Source organism: Rhinolophus ferrumequinum, chromosome 19, assembly GCF_004115265.2.
Source record: "Rhinolophus ferrumequinum isolate MPI-CBG mRhiFer1 chromosome 19, mRhiFer1_v1.p, whole genome shotgun sequence".
Lineage (NCBI taxonomy): Eukaryota > Metazoa > Chordata > Mammalia > Chiroptera > Rhinolophidae > Rhinolophus > Rhinolophus ferrumequinum.
In genome coordinates this window covers 46,432,588-46,454,241 of record NC_046302.1, presented here as the reverse complement: position 1 = coordinate 46,454,241, position 21,654 = coordinate 46,432,588, and the positions used below count along the sequence as shown (strand labels likewise).

The window sequence follows — 21,654 nt, the reverse complement described above, 5'->3', positions numbered from 1 at the left end:
GGGAGCCGCGCTGCGGCGGAGCGCCCCGCTGGCCCCCCCTCACCCGCCTTCCCCCCGAGGCAACCCCCGCTCGTTCCCTACACCTGGGCTCCGCTTCCCTCACACCCCCGCAGTGGCGCCCGGGCTCGCGCCGCGGCCCCAGCCCCGGCACCGGACGAGGCCTGTTCCCGTCTGCCCTTCTCGCTCCGGCGGGGCCCCCAGGTGGATGGGATCTGGAAGGGGGAGCCCCGTGTCTCCGACGCCAAAGCGGGCCCTGCTCAGGCAGGCCTGCCAGCTTCTGATTTAATTATTCACTGAAGAATTAGACAGCTGCAATTGTCGTGAAAAATCAGTGGCCACTATTGATTCTGGGAACGAGTAGGGGGCGGGGAGGCCGCGGGGCGCGGAAGAAGAGAGGGAAGTCGGCCCCGGACCTCGGCTGCCCTCGACCGGGCGGCCTCGCCTGGTCCTGGCCCCGGCCGAGCACGCGGCGCGGTCCGGCCACCAAGACTCAGGCTCAGAAGAGTCTCACTAGGCCCGGCGGGGCCGGGAGGGCGCGCGTGTGGCCGAAGGGCCTGGTGCCGGTTGCGGGCCTGCGGTCGCCTCCGGGGGAGGAATGAGGGGGAATTGAAGACAAAGGGCAGGGGTGGGGAGAGACGGGCCTTCCGGGACTTTCAGCGGGACGGCCCCTGGGGGAGCCCCAGGCCTGGCACTCGCTATCCGGAGACTGAATGGCGGACAGCGGGCGCCTCGGGCCCCGCACACCGGGGCGCTGGGTTTACAACGGCCGCGCACCGCTCCCAGCACCCCGGGGGCGAAGGTCAAAGGCTCGTAGGGCCACGCTATCCAGCGCCCTCAGCTGCGCGACGGACGACCGGCCCCGGGACAACGACATCCCGCACGTGTCACCCTCCTCGTGGGCAGGGCTAGCCGTGTTCTGTGACGAAAGGTGAGTTCCCGCCTCCGCAGTGACACTTCCTGGTGACCTCGAGGCAGGAGCCAGGAGCCCCCAGGGCAGTGGATTCCACTCCCCTCCTCTTTGCCCCGGAACTGAGTTAGGCGTGTTTGTCCCGAGGAGGACTATCTGTGCGCCCTGAGAACGAGGAGCTGACGCAATTGTATGGAGGGTACATGCTAAAGAAGCTGCCTATTGTGGTCATATTGGCACAAGAATGTGGGATTTGATATGGTCAGTGCACGAAAGCTTTTGTTTTTGTATCTATATCAGAAAAGCAGTGGAAGTCAGGGGGTCGGTAGTCCTTTGCTATATACATTTAATGTCCTTTTCTTTGGTTGGATTAAATCCATGTGGCTTTCCATTATAATTTGAAATTATTTTTATACTACGTTTTATAGGAGTCACAAGTGATACAGGAAATTTGTAGGCTACGTAGAACAAAAAGATTAAAGGTTTCAAGCTCCTCATCCCCAGTGTTTCATTTTTCTTTCTCTCTTCCCATAACTACTTTTAAGCATTTACTATCTTCCTTTGTTGGTGAAATGTGTGCTTCAGACTTTATCCTGGAAAGAGTTGAGCACTGGCTCCAGAGATCAGGTACGGAGTCAAAAAGGGACCTTGGTAACTCATCGCTTGCTTAGTAATCTGTGGAGCTGAGTATAGGTCCCTGCACACAAAATGGCCTTTCCTGTCTTGCGCACTGAGATGGTTTAATAGATTTTGCAATGGTTTTCCAACTATCATCAGATTGGGGAAACGTGGCTTTGGGGCTTTGTGTTCACATAAACCAAATGCAAAGCACTACGTGAAGTTCTTTACCTTATCAACATAAATTGGTAACAAGAGAGTGGAATTTCTTAGGGCAGTTCTGAAACATCACGCTTTGAAACACCATGTTCTGAACATGGCCGTAATAAATGTGGAAAGGCCTTAAAGTGTACCATCTGGGCTTGTGAAAGATTTCTGAAAATCCTTTAAATGATATTCTCTATATGTCTGCTACAAAACTATGATATTTGATTGGGATGCAAATTAGTATTAATTTGTTCTTCCCCTTTTTCAGTATTACTCTAAGCAGGAGATTTTGGGGGTGGGGGTGGGGAGTGAGTGATGGTTGATTTCACTTACGGTAAAGTGAAACATTTAAAAAACATTTAAAAACATTTAAACGTTAAAAAAATGGAAACATTTAAAAAAATTTACAAACCAAAGGTTAGATACAGTCATATGATTAAAACAAAAGTTGTGTTTTGAAGGTACTTAGTTTTTGCCTTTACAGATGCTGTTCCCTCAGTGCCTTAGATAGTGAACCCACAGTGTAACTGGAATGTCAGTTCATATCTGAAGTTTTAATTCTCATTTATAGACTTCTTTTTTGAAGCTATTTGCATATTCAATTTCCTTTGGAAATTTTTGTTTTTACTTCCTTTTGTGCTCTTATTTTAACATTATTCCCCAGCTCTTATGTTAAATATTGTAACTTAAATACTGAAACATAAATGAGGCAGCAACCAGGTGCAATAATCAGAATATGGGAGAGTTCTTGGAAAGTGTAAAGTGTTGTACAGAAAATTATGATGATGGCCAGTTGCTTCATTAATTTATTTGTTCATTTAAGGACTGTTTATTGAATACTTCCTAGGTGCCTATTAAGAGTTTTGGGTCAAAAGTAAGAGGAATTGCCTTTAACTTGAGAAGAAAAGAACTTCCATGGAAGAAATCAGGTAGCTCACAGAAGCGATAGGAATGCAAGAAATTGAAGCTTGGAAAGCAAGCAGCAGCCGAGGGAGAATAGAACCAGAAGCAGAGTCAGGGTCACAGCATGGAAGAGACTGGTTAGGAAGCTTCTGCGGGCACTGCTGTCTCGTTGCTGCTGCCAAGAGTAACTTCTAGGCTATCCCTGTGTTTTCATGTTGCCTCTACAAGAGCTAGTGGGGGTGGCCTTTCCTATGCCATATACCAGGATCCTAGCTGCCAGAGGGTGAGAAGGAGGGGTACTGCATTCTATTTGTACTGCCCACTTTAGGGAGTCTCTTCAAATAAGAGTGTTTGAATAGTAGACAGCAAAAAAACAGAAAACAAACAAAAAGCACCCAGAAATACGTTACCACATAGTTGCTGGGAATAGAGCAATGAACAAATTAGATGTGGTTCCTGCTCTCATGAATCTTATATTTTAGTGGAGTGATGATGATGATTGTTCATTTTTTGTATGAAAAGGGGGAAAAAACAGCAAAGAATTATTCAGATCTCATCTCAAAGTAATGAGCTAAGTTTCGCCTTATTTTTACCCCTTGTTCTCTTTTGGGGAAGGTTGGATGTTGGTCAGGGGACGTTAGAAATTACTGATTTAGGAGATGCTGTGTCTAGTCCACCACCTTTAATCTCAAGGTCAAGGGTGTGGTGGAAACAAGCTCTGGATCTGGAGGCGGAGCCTTGTACTGCTACTGTTTGTCTAGCTGTGTGCCTTTGAGCTCCCTCCCCTGTAGATGCTCTCCATGGTCCTTTCCATGCTTCAAGTCTGATTTGATATGGATCCCCTTTTATCAAAATGGCGTTAATCATTATTGGGTTAATTTCCTGAGGGCGCTTTTTTAGCGATCCTAAATCCGAATCCAAGTAGTTATGGGGCTTACAGCTTTAAAAAACTATCTCTGATGAGATACATTTGTGATGACTGACTTCATATTCCAAAAAGCTTTCAGCATTCTCTTTTTAAAACAAGAATTTTCTTTTGTTTAAATCTAATTCCAAATGATCTGATTCAGTGAATGGATGTGTTGCTTTAAGTTTTAAATTGCATTCTGAGTTTTGGGGTCCTATCTGTAACTAATTTTCATACCAAGCAAGGCAGAAGGAATAGAGGACAATGAGAGAAGATCAGAAATTGTCATGATTTAATGTGATTGGTGAGACCTGAATTGCTTCAGAGTTATGTCATTTCTGGGTATTTACTACAAGTTTTTGAACGAGGTGTTTCTTTTGGAGAGGATTTTAAGTTTTATGCAAAAAAAAAAATACTTGATGGACAAAATCCTTTTTCACACTGTGTTTCTTCAGAGTGGAACCAGAGTGATATTTACTATGTCATCCAAGTGTCCTAACTGGAAAGATGTGGGGACAATTTCAAGGGTCATGTTTAATTTTAGGCTTGTTACACAATATAAGCAAATAACAGCAAGCCCGGATATTTTGTACTCTTGGTATTCTGAAAAAAAATTGGGTGTCCATCAGGTGAAAGCATATTAAACCAGGGTCACTTGCCTTGTAAATGAGCCCTGTGTGTGACCCATTTTAAAAGTGAATAATCACTTGGAAAACCAAAGAATCATTTAAAAATACACACTTAAAAATATTAATTTGTGCATGTTGAGGTTGCTTACAGTAGGGGGGTAGGGTAATGAAACAGAGAGTGGGAGGAGTTACATCTGTAGGCGTTTATTGATCCATAACAGAGTAAGAGTTTTCCCTTGGCTTATTCTCCCCTTCTCTATGCCACTACAAATCCTGCTCATCCTTTAATATTGTGTTTGTAAACTTTCTGGGGGAGATCCATAGTAGGAAATAAATTTTGTGTTGCAACCCTAGTACATATACGTACAGTATATACACATTTCAGGAAGAAAAGACACTTTTTAAAGGTCCTGTTGTAGCCAAACTTGTATTTGAAATTAATTATGAAAGTATAGAGCCTGGTCCGATGGTTCTGGGATTTGTTATTTTCCTCTCTGTATAGCGTTTGTTTTTCTTGCTGCTCATTAAGCACTGTCATCTAAAGTTTGGTATTGTTATTTGTGCATGTGGTTTATTGGCTGTCTTAGATAGGAAACACCTGAGGATGTCATCCTGAAGGGATATCTCGAGTGACCTGTCATAGGGCTCTTGATCCTATTTTCTTCAGTATTTTTTCATAAAGTTCTTTCTGATGCTAAGGACTGCTTATCAAATTTGTAGGTGACCCAGAGCTAGCAGCCATAGCTAATATATTGAAAGGCAAAATCAAGATTCAAAATGAACGTGAATGTTGGAATAAAAACCAACATGATGTAATTTTTAAAAGACCAATATAAAAGTCCTTTATTGAGGCTGAAAAACATAAATCAAGAGAGTTTTCTGGATGATGACAACAATGCATGTGAAAAGATGGAGGTATAAATCTTATATAAATGCAAAATGATCCAAAAATATTATTTTGCATAAAAAAGCTAGTGTAATTTCAGACTGCAGCAATAGAAATATAGTATATAGCTTACAAGGAAGGTAACTGTTTCCTGGTATTCTGGGCTGGAGATTTAACTAGCTGTAGCTATCTTGTTTTAATATAAACATTGATAAGTTAGAGATTAGCGTGGGCTCTCAGGATGTAAGGGAAGAAGAAACTGTGCTTTATGTGGAAGAGTTAGAACAAATGTTTAGCCTAGAGAAGAGGCAAATGACATGGTACATGATTGCCACTTCAAATATTTGCCTAGCTGTCACGTGGCAGAGGAGGTAGAGTAGTTTTTCCTGCTCCCCCGGGAGGAGTTAGGACCAAAGGGTAAAAAGTGACAGAGGAGCTGACTTTGATTCTAATAATTAAGGTTGTCCAAGAGTGCAGTGAGTTGCCATATGAAGGAGTGAATCCTTCACCCAGAGAAGTATTCTGCAAAGGCTAACGGACCAGCTGGCTAGGATGCTGATTAGGAACAGGCTGAAATAGATGATTTCTCTGGTTGAATTTCAGAATTCTCTGAATTGCATATTTAAAAATAATACTGTGAAAGTGATTTTATGTAGATGATTTTAAGAGATAGATTAATATTAATATTCAAGCTTGTAAGAACTTTAAATGTACACAATAGAGCACTTTCTATCTCAGAGCACTATAAAACTATTCCCCTATTAATGAAAAATACGATTTTGTTTCTTGTCTGCATTTCTAAAATTCAAAAAAGCTCTGAAAACCAAAAGATTTTTGCATCTCATATGTTGAGATAACCTTAACTGAACTGATGGGAGACTAGTTCAGTCTTTAACGTTTTATTGTCTTTGATTATAGGGTGCTGTCCAGATCCCGTTGGCGGTTCTGATTTTTACCACTAACAACTTTCAAAATATCTGAAAAACTCTCAATTCTAAACCATCCATCTCTAAAGGATTTGGTTAAGGGATTGTTATTATTAGTTATCCTATAATTAGATAGTTCTTATTTTCTCAGGGTAACTTGAATCCATTGGTGAGAAATGTAGAAAATAAGCTATATTACTTACCCATGCTAGAATGATTCTCGAGAGCTGTTATCAAGTCCTTAAAACATGTCACAGAAGGAATTTGCTCTCTGAGCCAAATTTATGCTATACACTGAGGAAGTTGCTCTGCCATTTCCATATATATTTTATGAAGAGGTCAGAGGCAAAAATTATCAGTGTCAAGGATCTCATCCCGAAGCATATTTGATATTACTTAAGGCTGGCTCTGGGTGACAATATCACACTTTCCTGGCCTAGGTGGAGGCTTTAGTAAGATCAGTTAATTAATGGCTTTCCCTTTACAAATCCTTTTTATAACTATTAGTCTGTACACATTTATGGAACACCTACATACACTAGGCAACAGTGTTTAAAAGATGAATGAGATGAAAATAATAGCCTTAATATGCTCATACAGATAAGCAGAGCAGATATTATTGTTCCAATTTTAAAGATGAAAACATGGAATCTCAGAGAAGTTAAGTGACTTGGTTAGTGTCATACATCCAGTAATTGATAGAACAGGACTTGAATACAAGGCTTTGATTCAGTGTCTAGTTATCTTTCTATCATATTAATATATATTGAGAACCTATTGTTTTCCATACAAAACGTATCCTCTCCTCACCCAACCCTTAATCATAGATGTTAACTTTTACTTGGCTGCTCAGAATTTGTAGCCACTTTTTGTGTTTGGAGAATGCATTGTGAAATGTTTTTATGGGAGACGGTTTCCATTTCTTTCTATGAAAGCCCCAAAACCCAAACTTTCCCTTTTCTTATCCCCTGGCAGTTGAGACTCAGGAACATCAGCTAAGCTTAGCCAGTGACACACGCCTCCTTGGAGGTAAGACACCAAAGAACAAAAGAGTGTGGACAGCCTAAAATTCAAGCTGGTGAAGGTGGTGCATTCTGTGTCCAGCAGTGGCAGCTCATCAACCAGGCTGGATCTTTGGCTGTGATTCCTCATGCTTAATCTTTGTTGATTTCTGACTATTTTCCTTTTTTTGGTGGGGGAGAAGAGGAACAGGGCTTTATTGGGGAACAGTGTGTACTTCCAGGACTTTTTTCCAAGTCAAGTTGTTGTCCTTTCAGTCTTAGTTGTGGAGGGCGCAGCTCAGCCCCAGGTCCAGTCGCCATTGCTAGTTGCAGGGGGCGCAGTCCACCATCCCTTGCAGGACTCGAGGAATCGAACTCGCAACCTTGTGGTTGAGAGCCCGCGCTCCAACCAACTGAGCCATCCCAGAGGCAGCTCAGCTCAAGGTGCCGCGTTCAATCTTAGTTGCAAGGGGCCCTGCCCACCATCCCTTGCGGGACTCGAGGAGTTGAACTGGCAGCCTTGTGGTTGAGAGCTCACTGGCCCATGTGGGGATCGAACCGGCAGCCTTTGGGGTTAGGAGCACGGAGCTCCAACCACCTGAGCCACCGGGCCAGCCCTGGAGCGATGTTTTAAAACTACCATGCCGTTATTAGGGAACTCTAAGAAAGATGGGGAGAGGAACATGTTAAGGGGGAGATCGTGTGTTTGGACATGTTAAGTATGGATGTCTAGTAGGCATTCAAGAGGAGATATTGGTAGGCAATTGGATATAAGTCAGGAATTTAGGTGAGAAGTTGAGGCTAAAGACAAATTTAAGAGTTGTGTGTATATAAGTGGTATACACGTGTAAAGTCACAGGACTGATTGAGATAGATCATCTAGAGACGTAGCTTTATAATGTTTTGAAATCAGGGAGTATGATACCCCAGCTTTGTTATTCTTGCTCAAAATTGCTTTGGCTATTGAGGGTCTTTTGTGGTTCTGAGTGAATTTTAGGATTGCTTTTTCTGTTTCAGTAAAAAATGCCTTGGGGATCTTCATTGAAGATATAGATCACTTTGGGAAGTATGGACATTTTAACAGTATTAATTCTTCCAGTGCATGAACATGGTATATCTTTCTATTTATTTGTCTTTTAAAATTTCCTTTGTCATTGTTTTGTAGTTTTCAGTATACAAGTCTTTCACCTCTTTTTTAAAGCTTATTCCTAAGTACTTCATTTTTTTTGATGCTATTGTAAATGGATTTTTTCCTTAATTTCTTTTTCAGATAGGTCATTGTTGGTGTATAGAAACACAACTGGTTTTTGCATGTTGATTTTGCATCTTGCTATTTTATTAAACTTGCTTATTAGTTCTAACAGTTTTTGTGGTGTCTTTAGGGTTTTCTACATATAAGATAATGTCATCTGCCAACGGAGACACTTTTACTTCTCCCTTTCCGATTTGGATGGCTTTTATTTCTTTTTCTTGACTAATTGCTCTGGCTAGGACTTCCAGTATTATGTTGAATACAAGCGGCAAGAGTGGGCATTCTGTCTTGTTCTGGATTTTTGAGGGAAAGCTTTCAGCTTTCATTATTGTGTGTGATGTTAGCTGCAGGCCTTTCATAAATGGCTTTGTATTGAGGTAAGTTCCTTCTATACCTAATTTGTTGAGAATTTTTATCAGGAAAGATTGTTGTATTTTGTCAGATGCTTTTTCTGCATCTATTGCAATGTGATTTTTATCCTTCATTTTGTTTATATGGTGTATCACACTGATTGATTTGCATGTGTTGAACCATCCTTGTATTCCAGGAATAAATTCTTCTTGGTCATGATATGTAATGTAAAATTGTTTTTTTAAATTGCAGTTGTATTAAGTTTGCTAGTATTCTGTTGAGGATTTTTATATCTATGTTTATCAGCAATATTGGCCTGTAGTTTTCTTGTGACATCTTTTACTGGCTTTGGTATCACTTTGAGACTGGCCTCATAGAATGAGTTTCAAAGTGTTTCTTCTTCTAATTTTTGGAAGATTTTTAAGAAGGATTGGTATTACTTCCTCTTTAAATGTTTAATAGAATTCACCCTTGAAGCCATCTGATCCTGGGCTTTTCTATGTTAGAAGTTTTTGATTACTCTTTTAATCTCCTTATTTGTTATTGGTATATTCAGACTTTCTATTTCTCCTTGATTTAGCCTTGGTAGCTTGTATGTATCTAGCAATTTCTCCATTTCCTCTAGATTGTCCAAGTTGTTAGCACATACTTGTTCATAATAACCTCGTGTGATTCTTTTTATTTCTGTGGGATCAGTTGTAATGTCTCCTCTTTCATTTCTGATTTTATTTATTTGAATCTTCTCTCTTTTTTCTTAGTTTAGCTAAGGTTTGTTTTTTCCTTCAAAAAACCAACTCTTAGTTTCATCATTTAAAAATATTTTCCTATTCTTCATTTCATTTATTTCTGCTCTAATATTATTTCCTTCTTTCTGCACATTTTAGGACAGTTTTTTTCTGGGTATGGTGTTCTTGATGGGTATTTTTTTCCCCAGTACTTTGAATATATCATTACACTCCTGGCTTTCAAAGTTTCTGCTGAGAAATCTGTCTTATGGTGTGTGTGTGTGTGTGTGTCCCTTGTATGTGAGAAGTCACTTTTCTCATGCTGCTCTCAATATGTTGTATTGGTTCTGTTTCTTTGGCAAACTCTGACTAATACAGTTATGTGTATAATTCTTTTTTATAGACTGCTGGATTTTATTTACTAGTATTTAGCTGAAGATTTTTGTGTCCATATTCATGAGGGATATTGGTCCATAGTTTTCTTTTTTCATATTGTCTTTTTCTGGTTTTAGTGTCAGGATAATACTAGCTTCCTAAAATGAACTGGGGAGTTTTCCCTCATTCTGGAAGAGATCATGTGGAATTGGTTTTAATTCTTTTTAAAATATTTGGTAGAATTCTCTAATGACCCTTTCTGAACCTGGAGAGTTCTTTTTTGGGTCATTTGTTATCCTTTTGATGTCTATAGGTTTGAAGTGATGTTCCTTGCTTCATCCCTGATATGGTAATTCGTGTCTTCTCTTTCTTTGTCAGTTTATTAGACATTTGTCAATTTTATTGATCGTTTTCAGAGAACTAGCTTTTTATTTCATCGATTTTCTCTATTGCTTTTCTGTTTTCAATTCATTGATTTCTGCTCTTTATTTCCTTTTTTCTACTTGCTTCGGGTGTACTTTTCTTTTTCAGGGAGATTGCTGATTTGAAACTTTTTCTCTTTTCTAATGTAAACATTTAATACTACAAATTTCCCTTTGAGCACTGCTTTAGCTATCCTACATATTTTTATATGCTGGGTTTTCAATTTCATTTAGTTCTATGTATTTTATAATTTTCTTTGAGACTTTGTGGCGCAATATTTTAAAGTGTGTTGTTTAGTTTCCAAGTTTTTGGATATTCCTTGTTACTATTTTATTGATTTCTAGTATGTTTCTTTATAGACAAAGAACACACTGTATAATTTCAATTGTTTAAATTGGGTGAGGTTTGCTTTATGGCTCAGGATACAGTTTATGTTGGTATGATGTATTCTATAGATGCTGGAAAATAATGTGTATTCTGCTGTTGTTGGGTGGTGTGTTCTATTAGTTAAATGCTGATTAAATCCTGTTGGTGGATGATATATTCTTGCTGATTTTTTGTCTAGTTGTTCTATGAATTATTGAGACAGTGGTGTTGAGGTCTCCAAATATAATTGTGGATTTGTCTTTTTATGTTTTCAATTCTCTCTCTCTCTCCTATTGATTTTTTTTTTTTTTTTTTTTTTGTCTTTGATTTTCAGAAGTTTGACTGATTTGGGATTTGGTCAGTTTCTTGAATTTTTAGTTATATGTATTTTGACAAACTTTGGAAGTTTTCTGTCATTTCATTTTTTATATTTTTATTTATCTTTGACAAGTAAAATTGTATGTATTTAAAGTATACAATGTGATGTTTTGATATAGACATATGTATTGTGAACTATACATAAAATAAAACAAATTAACTTATGCCACACTTTTTTTTTTTTTAAACTGCCCCTTTTGAAATTTCTTTTTTTTTTAAAAGATTTCTTTTTTATTGAGGAAGGGCTACGGGACTTCATTGGGGAACAGTGTGTACTTCCAGGACTTTTTTCCAAGTCAAGTTGTTGTCCTTTCAATCTTAGTTGTGGAGGGTGCCGTTCAGCTTCAAGTTGTTGTCCTTTCAGTCTTAGTTGTGGAGGGTGCATCTCAGCTCCAGGTCCAGTTGCCATTTCTAGTTGCAGGGGGCACAGCCCACCATCCCTTGTGTGAGTCGAACTGGCAACCTTGTGGTTGAGAGGACAAGCTCCAACCAACTGAGCCATCTGGGAGCTCAGTGGCAGCTCAGCTCAAGGTGCTGTGTTCAATCTTAGTTGCAGGGGGCGATGCCCACCATCCCTTGTGGGACTCGAGGAGTTGAACCCGCAACTTTGTGGTTGAGAGCCCACTGGCCCATGTGGGAATCGAACTGGCAGCCTTCAGAGTTAGGAGCACGGAGCTCCAACCGCCTGAGCCACCGGGCCGGCCCCCTGCCTCACTTTTTATAGCTTCTAATTTTTGTGTGTGTGTAGTAAAAGCAATTAAGATTTACTCTCTCAGCAGATTTCAAGTAGCTAATACATTATTTTTAACTATAGTCACCATGTTGTACATTAGGTTTCCAGAACTGCCATTATTTCTTCATATACTTTTTTTTTTTTTTAAAGCACTTTGTCCTCTTTTCTCCTGGGACTGATTACATGAATGTTAGCTCTTTTGTTATAGTTCCACAAGTCCCCAAGGAGGCTCTATTCATTTTTCCACTCTTATTTTCCTTCTGTTATTCAGTTGGGTACTTTCTATTGTTCTATCTTCTGCTTCATTGATTATTTATTCTATTCTATCCCTTCCATTTTGCCATTGACCTATCCATTCAATTAAAAAAATTTTGGGGTTATTTTTCATTTCTATAATTTCCATTTGGGTCTTCTTTATATCATGTATTATTTGTGTTGAGAATATTTGTTCATTTGTTTCAAGTGTATTTATAATTGCTAAGGAGGGATATTTATGAATGCTTTAAAATCTGTGTCAGAATATTCTAATGTCTCTGTCAAATCAGTGTGGTTGTCTGTTGATTTTCTTTGTTTATTCATGCTGGGATTTTCCTGGTTATTTGCGTAAGTGACTTTCCATTAAAACATGGACATTTTATGTATTAAGTTATGAGATCTTATTTGAACGTTCTGTTTTTGCTGACTTCTCCTTACATTTACCAGGAAATGGTAAGAGAATTGCCTCATTATGGCCAGGTTGTGGTAGAAGTGCCAATACCCTCTTGGGGAACTGGAAGCCAGAGGAATAGAAAACACAGGCTAAAGCATTGAAGGGAAAAAGAAGATAGAAACATAGGAAAGAGTATGAGAAACTTATGTAACTCAATGAAAAGGCCTAATATATATAAAATCGGAGTTCAAAAATAACAAGTGGAAAAAAATAGGGTAGAAGCAATATTTGAAGGAAAGTGGACAAGAATTTTTCAAAACAGATGAAATCCACCAAGTCACAGTTTCAAAAGTTCTCTGAACTTCAAACAAAAAGAATACAAAGAATACTTTCATAATAAAATTGCTAAAAAAAATCTTACAGGAAGCCTGGGAAAACAAACCAATGTAATCCAAAATAAAATTGGCAGAATAATAAGTTGGAAGTCAGAGGCAATGGAATGACATCTTTAAGGTGCTGGGGGAGGGGCATATTTGGAATTTTGTACCCAGTGAAAATATCCTTTAAATGTGAAGGCAAAATAAAGACATTGTCATATAAACACAACTGAGAGTAGTTGTTGCTAGCAGCCATAAGGAATTCTTCAGGCAGAAGAATGATACTGTATGGAAACACAGAAGAGCAGGGAGGAGTGCAGGGCATTGGAAAGAATAGCTATGTGGGTAAATATAAATGAACTTTGTCTATGCTGAACAACAATATGCTGTGGGATATTAAAAATATGTGGAATTAAAATGTATGATGAAATAGGTGAGAGATGGGTGGGTAAGTTGAGTTAAACTATTCTAATTTCATAGCATTTCTTGGGAAGTAGAAAAGGTACTAAGTCATTTTAGGTTGTGTATGAGATCAGTCATTTTTATTCTGAGGAACTGGCTTATGTGATTGTGGGGATTAAAAAGTCTGAAATCTATAGGGCAGGTTGGCAGGTTGAAAACTCTTAGGCAGGAGCTGATGTTGCAGTCCTGAGGCAGGATTTTTTCTTCAGGGTAAACCTCACTTTTGCCCGTAAGGCCTTTCAAATGATTGGCTGAAGCTCACTCACATTGTCAGAGTAAACATCTTTCACTTAAAGTCAACTGATTGTAGGTGTTAACAACATCTACGAAATACCATCACAGCAAGACCTAGATTAGTGTTTGCTGGAGTAATTGAGTAGTAGCCAAGTTGACACATAAAAGTAACTATGGCAGATTGTAATTCCAGGTCTGACAATTAAGTTCATGAACTTGTTGCAATGATGTTGCTAACCTTTTTTGAGATCAGAGGGATTATTCATGATGCATTTGTACCAATTGGACAAACAGTTAACCAAGTTTACTATTTGGAAATGCTGAAAAAAGTGTGTGAAACAGTTAGGTGACCTGAACTTTTCGCCAACAATTCATGGCTCTTGGATCACGACAATGTACCAGCTCACACGGCACTGTCTGTGAGGGAGTTTTTAGCCAGTCAACAAATAACTGTATTGGAACACCCTCCCCACTCACCTGATCTGGCCCCCAATGACTTCTTTCTTTACCCAAAGATAAAGGAAATATTGAAAGGAAGACATTTTGCTGACATTCAGGACATCGAGGGTAATACGACAACAGCTCTTATGGCCATTCCAGAAAAAGAGTTCCAAAACTGCTTTGAAGTGTGGACTAGGCACTGGCATTGGTACATAGCTTCCCAAGGGGAGGACTTCGAAGGTGACTGTAGTGATATTCAGCAATGAGGTGTGTAGCACTTTTTCTAGGATGAGTTCGTGAACTTAATTGTCTGACCTGGTAAGTCAAGAATGATGATTGTATTCCTTTGCCTAACCACTAGAAGAATAGTAAAAGAAGGTATAACAATCTAACATAGGGGAAAAAAATCAGATAATAAGTAATACTTGTTTAAAATAAGACAGAGAAAAAAATAGGAGAAAAAAGGAACATATAATAGGTGGAATAAGTAGTAACAATAAGATTGATGATACAAGTAATATCAGTAGTTTCTTAGATGTAAATGAAATTAATGTTTTAGCTGAAAGACATTATAAGACTGGAGGAAAACATAACCCTCTTATGTGCTACTTTTAAGAGCTGCACCTTAAACAAAATGACAGGAAGATTAAAAGAGAAAGGATGGAAAAATATATAACTAATATTCAATAAATTAGACTTTAGAGAAAGAAACATTACAATAAGTAAGTAGCATTTCATGATGACAAAAGGGTCAATACATAAGGAATATAAAACAATTACAAATTATTATGCATCCAATAACATTGCCTTAAATTAAAAAGTGAAAGTTGGTAGAACTAAGAGGAAAAATAGATAAATATGCAATCATAATGGGAAACTTTAACATATCTCTGACAATAACAGATAGTGTAGACAGACAAAAAACTAAATATCAGAAAGGCTGTGGAATATCTAAACAAGATAAACACACTTGACTTAATTGATACATATAGAACGTTGCACTCAATAATAACAAGAATACATTTTATTTTCAAGTGCACATAGAACATTTACCAAAATTAACTGTATACTGGGACCTAAATCAAATCTCATCAGATTTCAAAATTTTAATCATTCAGAGTATCTTCTCTGACCACAGAGGATGTAAGCTTGAAATCAATTATGAAAAGATAATTAGAAAATTCTCCAAAGTTTTGGAATTAAGCAGTATGCTTTTAAATAACCTTGGATCAAAGAAGAAATCACAAAATGTTTTGAATTGAATGTTTATGGAAATCTGATTTATCAAAACTTTAGAGGATACAACTGAAATTATGCTTAGATATAAATTTATAACGTTAAATGCAAATCTGAGAGAAGAAAGACCGAAAATAAGTGATCTAAATGTTCATTTCAAGATAGTAGAAAAATAACAGGAAAGCAAGATCAAATAAGGATTAAAATAATAAAAAAGAAACCAACAAAATAGGAATGAGATTAGGCCTTGTAGGACATTTGCTACACCTAAATGTACCTATTTTGGGGCAAATTGATATTTTTTCAATCAGAAAAAGGAAGCCAAGTTAGAGCACTTTGGTTTGACATACCGTGTTTCCCCGAAAATAAGACCGGGTCTTATATTAAATTTTGCTCCAAAAGACACATTAGGGCTTATGTTCAGGGGATGTCGTCCTGAAAAATCGTGCTAGGGCTTATTTTCGGGGAAACACGGTAGTAGAAAGAAAGACCCTGGCTAGACATTAGCAAACCTGGGTTCTTGTCCAAGTTCTGCCATGACTGAACCACATGACTTCTTCATGTCTCACTTTTGTCTTCTTATCAAATAGGATTATAATACTCAACTTATCCCATAGGATTTTGGATCTTGTTGTATTGGAATAAATCAGAAGACTAGATGGAGATGTGAGCCTAGAATCTTAGCTTCTAGCCCTGCCTCTTTTACCGACTATGCCATTAAGTCACTTATTCTAAGTGACTATTTTCATCTATAAAATAAGAGGGTTATGAGACTTCAGTCCTAATTCTTTAATCATATTGTTCTAACATAGAGTAGCAAGGGAATGGAACCCAGCAAGGATGTTTTCAAAAGCTTATTTGAGACATGGCTGCTGTGATTTATGGGAATCAGTGTCCCAACTTAGTCAAGTAGGAGTGAATCTTCTTCTTTTTCTTTTTTTAAAGATTTTTATTAAAATATAGCTAACATACAGTATTATGTTAGTTTCAGATGTACACCATAGTTATTCAACATTTATATACCTAAGAAGTGATCACCATAGTAAGTCCAGCAACCATCTGACACTGTACCACGCTGTCACAATATTATTGATTATATTCTGAATGCTGTACATTACATCCCCATGACTTATTTGTTTTATACCTGGAAATGTGGACCTGTTATTCCCCTTTACTCTCCCCCCATTTTTAATTTTTCAATTACATTTGACGTTTGATATTATTTTATATTAATTTCAGGTATACAGTATAGTGGCTAGTCATTTCTGTAATTTTTTTTAAAAATTAAAGTGTATTGGGGTGACGATTGTTAGTAAAGTTACATAGGTTTCAGGTGTATAATTCTGTAATACATCATCTATATATCACTGTGTGTGTTCACCACCCAGAGTCAGTTCTCTTTCCATCACCATATATTTGATCCCTTTTACCCTCGTCTACCACCCCTCAACCCCCTTACCCTCTGGTAACCAGTAAACATTTGACATTCGATATGATTTTATATTAATTTCAGCTGTATAGTATAGTGGTTAGGCATTTCTGTAATTTAAGAAGTGATCCCCCTGACTAATCTAGTACCCACCTGGCACTGTGCATAGTTATTACCATAACATTGACTATATTCCCTGTGCTTTACTTTATATCCCCATGAGTACTTTGTAACTGCCAATTTGTACTTCTTAATCCCTTCACCTTCTTCACCCTGCCCCCAGCCCCCTCCCATCTATCACTCCGATAGATCTAATACCCATCTGACACCATACATAGTTATTTACAATATTGACTATATCCCTTACACTACACCCTACACCCCCATGACTACGTTGTGACAACCAATTTGTACTTCTTAATCTCTATATGAGTGAATCTTTTAAGTCTCCAGTGTGATATCAATGTACATCATTAATGTGAAGAAAGAGCATTTTATAATAGGAATGAATGAAAAAATTCTGCAGTGTTTCCTCTGTGAAATGGAGACCTGTTATTCAAGCACCAATGCAACTGAGACTCTTAGGTAATTATTATATATTTATTACAGCTGTGTCCACAATAGGACATGGCTGCTCTGTGCATGCTTTGGGCTTCATCCTGTGGAGAGGAATCAAGGCTGGACAAAGTTCCTGCCTAGCCTCTTGAATAGTCATTTACATGGGGGGAAATCCCAAGTTTCACAAAGGGGGATGAGTTCTAGAAATTAATATATATTAGGAAGGCATAAGTAGGAAGTAAGATTTGAAGTGCCTCTGGAAAAGAAAACTGTTTGGCTGATTGATTCATAGACGGGGGTTACTCACACAGATAAAAAGAAGGAGATGGGGGTAAGGAAAAAAGTTAGCCTCCTCACAGGAACGGAATACAGAGTTTAAGGCTGTTTAAAGATGGGATTAAATGGGACAGATTAGACTGATGGACTTTTCCCAAATCATCCTGATCTGGCATTTGTTTGAGTGCTTTTCTGAATTTTGATCAGTGTGTTTCCTCATAATATATATGCCAACACTGAAGTGGTTCAGTAACCCAGGGATCCAAATTTATGAAATCGGTTTAAGGAGACAGATAGACAGGTTTCTATCCATGCAGTTATTTGACTACCTTCGGGTCCCACTTAAGAAAATTACCTGGATTTAAGATAATCCTCAGGATTTTGGTTCCATTAAAAATTTTGAGCACAGCATAGATGGAATCCTTGATTCCTCATTTAATATAATATGAAGGGAAACGGGCGCGTACACACCATCAGGCTGGCGTAGCAGGTGATTAGAAATAAGTTGATGGGAATACATTCAAACAAATAGAGATACACTTGAAATCATTGGGTGACATTTCAGGTGGTTGTTCTCCTCCTCCTTTTTTCAGTCTGATGCAAAAAGAAAAAAAAAAGAATCTTTCTTTAATAGAGTATTACAGAAGCGTTTGCACTTGCTTGTATTCACAGGTTGCCAAGGCATGACATTACTCACTGGTTCCTGTCTTGCAAGTCAGGGAAAAGATTTTAACCATCTACCAATGGAAACACTGCACAAGTTGTTTTGAAGTTAAATGGAAGAGAAGGACCCCATTCTTGTTAAGGAGATAAGGCTAAACCACTGAAAAAAAAGTAAAATATTCCACATGAAATATATGGTGGTGTAATCATACATGCTAGCATTTTTGTAGCATGTTACAATTTTCAAAGTGGTTTTGCAAGCATCGTTTTACTTGATACTAGCCACATATGGAGTGTTTAATATGTGCCAGATATCATAAAATATTATATAGCCTTTCTAAGAACCCCATGAGGTAGGTACTGTTATCTTTCCAGATAGGATCCTCCTGGAAGTTCTGAGGGTAGTCGGAACAAGCTTGGAAAATAGATTAGGAAACAGGATTATGGAGGTTAAATGACTTCCATAGCGTTATTTGGCCTTAATGACTTAGTCTTCTTTACCCTTTCTTGTGGACCAGTCTACACTGATCCCAGTAGGTGAACTTTCAGACATATTGCACTATCTTTATACCAACACTTTGTTTATATCTATAGTCTAACACTTTGTGTCGGAAGAAGCAGGATACTTTGCAATGGGTTTATTTAATAACCTGCGTAGCCTCATAGATTCAGAATGAGACATGGAGGGAGGATTCCCCAGATTTTGAGAGGGCGGGTAGAGTTGATTAAATGGAGAACTTCCTTAGGGAAATGGAGCCAAGACAAGAAGCTTGTCCCGCTGTCTGTCCCAGTGCAGTGTGCCTTGACCAGGTGGTGGTGATGTGTGTGAGCATGGCTGTCTTAGATTGCGTACTTGGAAATCAACTTTGAGACAGAGTTTTATGGAGACACTTTATTGTGAATGTATTCAGGAGAGGCATCTGTAAGGTAGTGGGAAAGGCAGGATTGGGCAGATGGAGAAATCCACCTGTACTTCAGTGGCAATGGGAGCACTAGATTAGACCCACAGAGCCTGAACTTGCGTGGATAGCAACCGTGACTATCCCAAGTGGGTTCCTGGAGACAGGTGGTAAGTCATTCAACCTCTTAGTTCTTGGACCCATGATTCTGCAGGGAGCTCTGGAGCTTGGCTCACCCTTCTGAGTTGTCCCATATGGAGGCATGGGCTCTAGACCTTTGTATCCCTTCTTAAGCGAGTCAGTGGTCATAGGTGGCCCCTAGGAGGAGGTAAGGGTACTATTGGCGAGGGTAACTGACCTTTGCCCTCTGGAAGAGCATCCTCCTGCTACACAGGAGGGAAGAATTTGTTTGACAATCATGTCGTCCTCTGTGGAGTCTTGTGATGCCCGCACACTTACCATTTGATAGTAAGGGGATAAGAACAGCAGCCGTAACCTGAGAAGGGCACCATAACCAGGGGCTCAGGACCTTGTAGGAGGTTCGGGTTGAGGCAGATCCTTGCAGCTGAGGGCAGTTCCCAGTGATGAACTCAGCTGTGAGTCACAGCACCCGGTATTATTCACAGCTGGTGCATGAGTGTGGCAGTCCTGAAGAGGGGTTCTGGTGGAGTACCCTGTGCCACTCAAGTCCACTTCCCTCTTATAATAAATTCACCCTATCTGGGAATATCTCGTATCGAATTTTGGTTAATCTTTGTGGGGACAGAGCCAGGAGTGCAGTTTCCAGGCTCTCGGCCTCACGTGGAAAGGTGCTGGCTCAGGTAGTAAATGGCCATCAACCGTGATTGGATGGCCATCAGCTGTGGCTAGTTGGCCGTCAGCTGTAACCAGTGAGCCATTGGCCACTAATATAACTGCCGTGGCTATGCTAGCAGAAAATGGGGGGCCAGCAAGAAGATGGTGGCTGACAAGCATGGATTGCAGTTAGCACGGCGGAGTGCGGGTTGTGGATTGCAGTTAGGATGGTGGGTTGCGGACAGTGTGGCTCCTGCTTCCTGTGTCTCCAACCCGGCCGCCAGCGAGACCATAGTGGTATGACTCCCCTACCTATGGCTCCGTGGGTGTTCCTTTTTGGCCTCACCATGTCCTGCGTTCTTATGTGGGGAGCGGGACCAGAGACCCCGCAGGCCACCCCGCACGACAATCTTGTTTCCTGGGAACTTGCAAATGAAGGTTTAGTGGGAAATACTACAGCTCTTGCTGCTACAGTTTATCTCAAGGCTGTAAGTGATGTTCATTATTGTCCTCCTTTACTGTTCATTCTAGATTCTTCTCAACCCTGGCTAGCCCCTCTGCTGGTGTAGAAAGCTTACCTCCTAGAGCGTCCTCTGAGCCACCTAGATCCATCATCCTAAATTCAGTGCGAAATGATAGGGAGACTTGGAGACTTGTGCAGAGGGATTGAGAATGAAGGGCAAGACCATTTTCAGGGGTGGGCCTGGTGGCATATTTATATTCCTTGCAACTCCTTCCAAATTCTCTGTCTTACATTTGAAGTCCCACCATCTAGACTTTTCCTTACTTGATGTCCTCCCCTCCTCAGCCTACTCCGTAGTTTGCTCAAGCTCTTCTCCTCCCCACTCCTTCTCTTTTCTGCACCTTTGCCAACATGTTTTCCCCATGTTTCAATTGTCCTTCTGCCTTTTCTCTTATCAAAATCCTGCTCATTCCACCTCCTCCATTCAGCCTTCCGGGGTGAGTCCAGCGTATGTGAGTCCTTCTCCCTGGTACTTTGTACCGAGTAGCCAGGCCCCGGTCAGCACGGGGTGCGTCTCTGCTTACAGCTTGTGCCTGTTTCTCATTTCTTTGTGCAGCGTCACATTCTGTAGCGAGGCCTTCACAGTGCTCAGAACAACAACAAAGTGCTGGCTCAGGACATATTTGTTGGAGAATTATCACTTGTCCATTTAGATCTTCCAGCAGATGACTAGGAAGTCCCTGTGTAGAGAATCCTGAATCATTTTCAGCATGTCTTTGGAGATGTCACGTTACTTCCCTGAACCTCAGTTTCATAAGTTGAGAGTGCGGGGTTTGATCACCAAGGTCCTTTCCAGTAAGAAAAGTACGTGATTCTATGAACTATGAGGCAATAAGTCATATGTTATCAGATCTTTGCATGGCCGGTTTCTTGTCATTCAGGTCACCTAGTCTCTCTAACCCATGACCCTGACTTTTAACTTTAGATAGTGATAAGTGCAAGGAAGAAATCGCCTCCCTCCCTTGTTTATTTGTTTATTGTCTGTCTCTTCTCTTTAAAATGTGAGCTGCAGGAGATCAGAGCTCATGCCTTATTCACAGTTGTATCCCCAGCATCTATAACAGTGCCTGGCACGCAGTAGGTGCTCTGTAAATATTTGTTCAGTGAATGAATGAGGTCCATGAAACTAGATAAATCCAGTTAAGCTTGGACTGTCAGTAGCCAGACTCCTCACCACCAGAAGTGTTCTAATAGTTCATCCCTTTTCCATCTAGAACTACACTTAAGTTGGGCTGCGTACCTGGTTTTCCTCATTGCCAGCAAATCCCAGGGCGTGAGGTGCCACGGCATCCTCGGCTGCATATGTCTGCCCCGTTGTTCCTTTTGCCTTTACGTAGTGCAGTGGCCTCTTCCAGCCCTAATTTCCGGAACCACGTGTGATGGCAGCTCCAGCCTTGTGGAGATGATTTGAGGGTTTCTTTCCGTTTCTGAGTTGTTTGGACCGATCTTCTCTCCCTTTCAAAGTAAGTCTGGAACCATCATTTAGTAAACCCTGTTGGTAATCTTTTCATCTCCTACTGGCTGG

General features: G+C 39.8%; 1 protein-coding gene across 3 annotated transcripts in view; it reads left to right on the top strand.

Annotated features, from left to right (window-relative positions):
• Nucleotides 1-21,654, top strand: part of LOC117011643 (uncharacterized) — a 193,559-nt gene that overhangs the window by 1,933 nt on the left and 169,972 nt on the right. For 2 of the 3 annotated variants that reach the window (XM_033087112.1, XM_033087113.1), the window contains exon 1: nucleotides 596-928. The exons of the other annotated variant lie outside the window; for it this stretch is intronic. In XM_033087112.1, coding sequence (XP_032943003.1) covers nucleotides 711-928 — 218 coding nt within the window. In that variant the 5' untranslated portion in view covers nucleotides 596-710. Of the gene's footprint in view, nucleotides 1-595; nucleotides 929-21,654 lie in introns of those variants that run through there. 3 annotated transcript variants of the gene reach the window in all.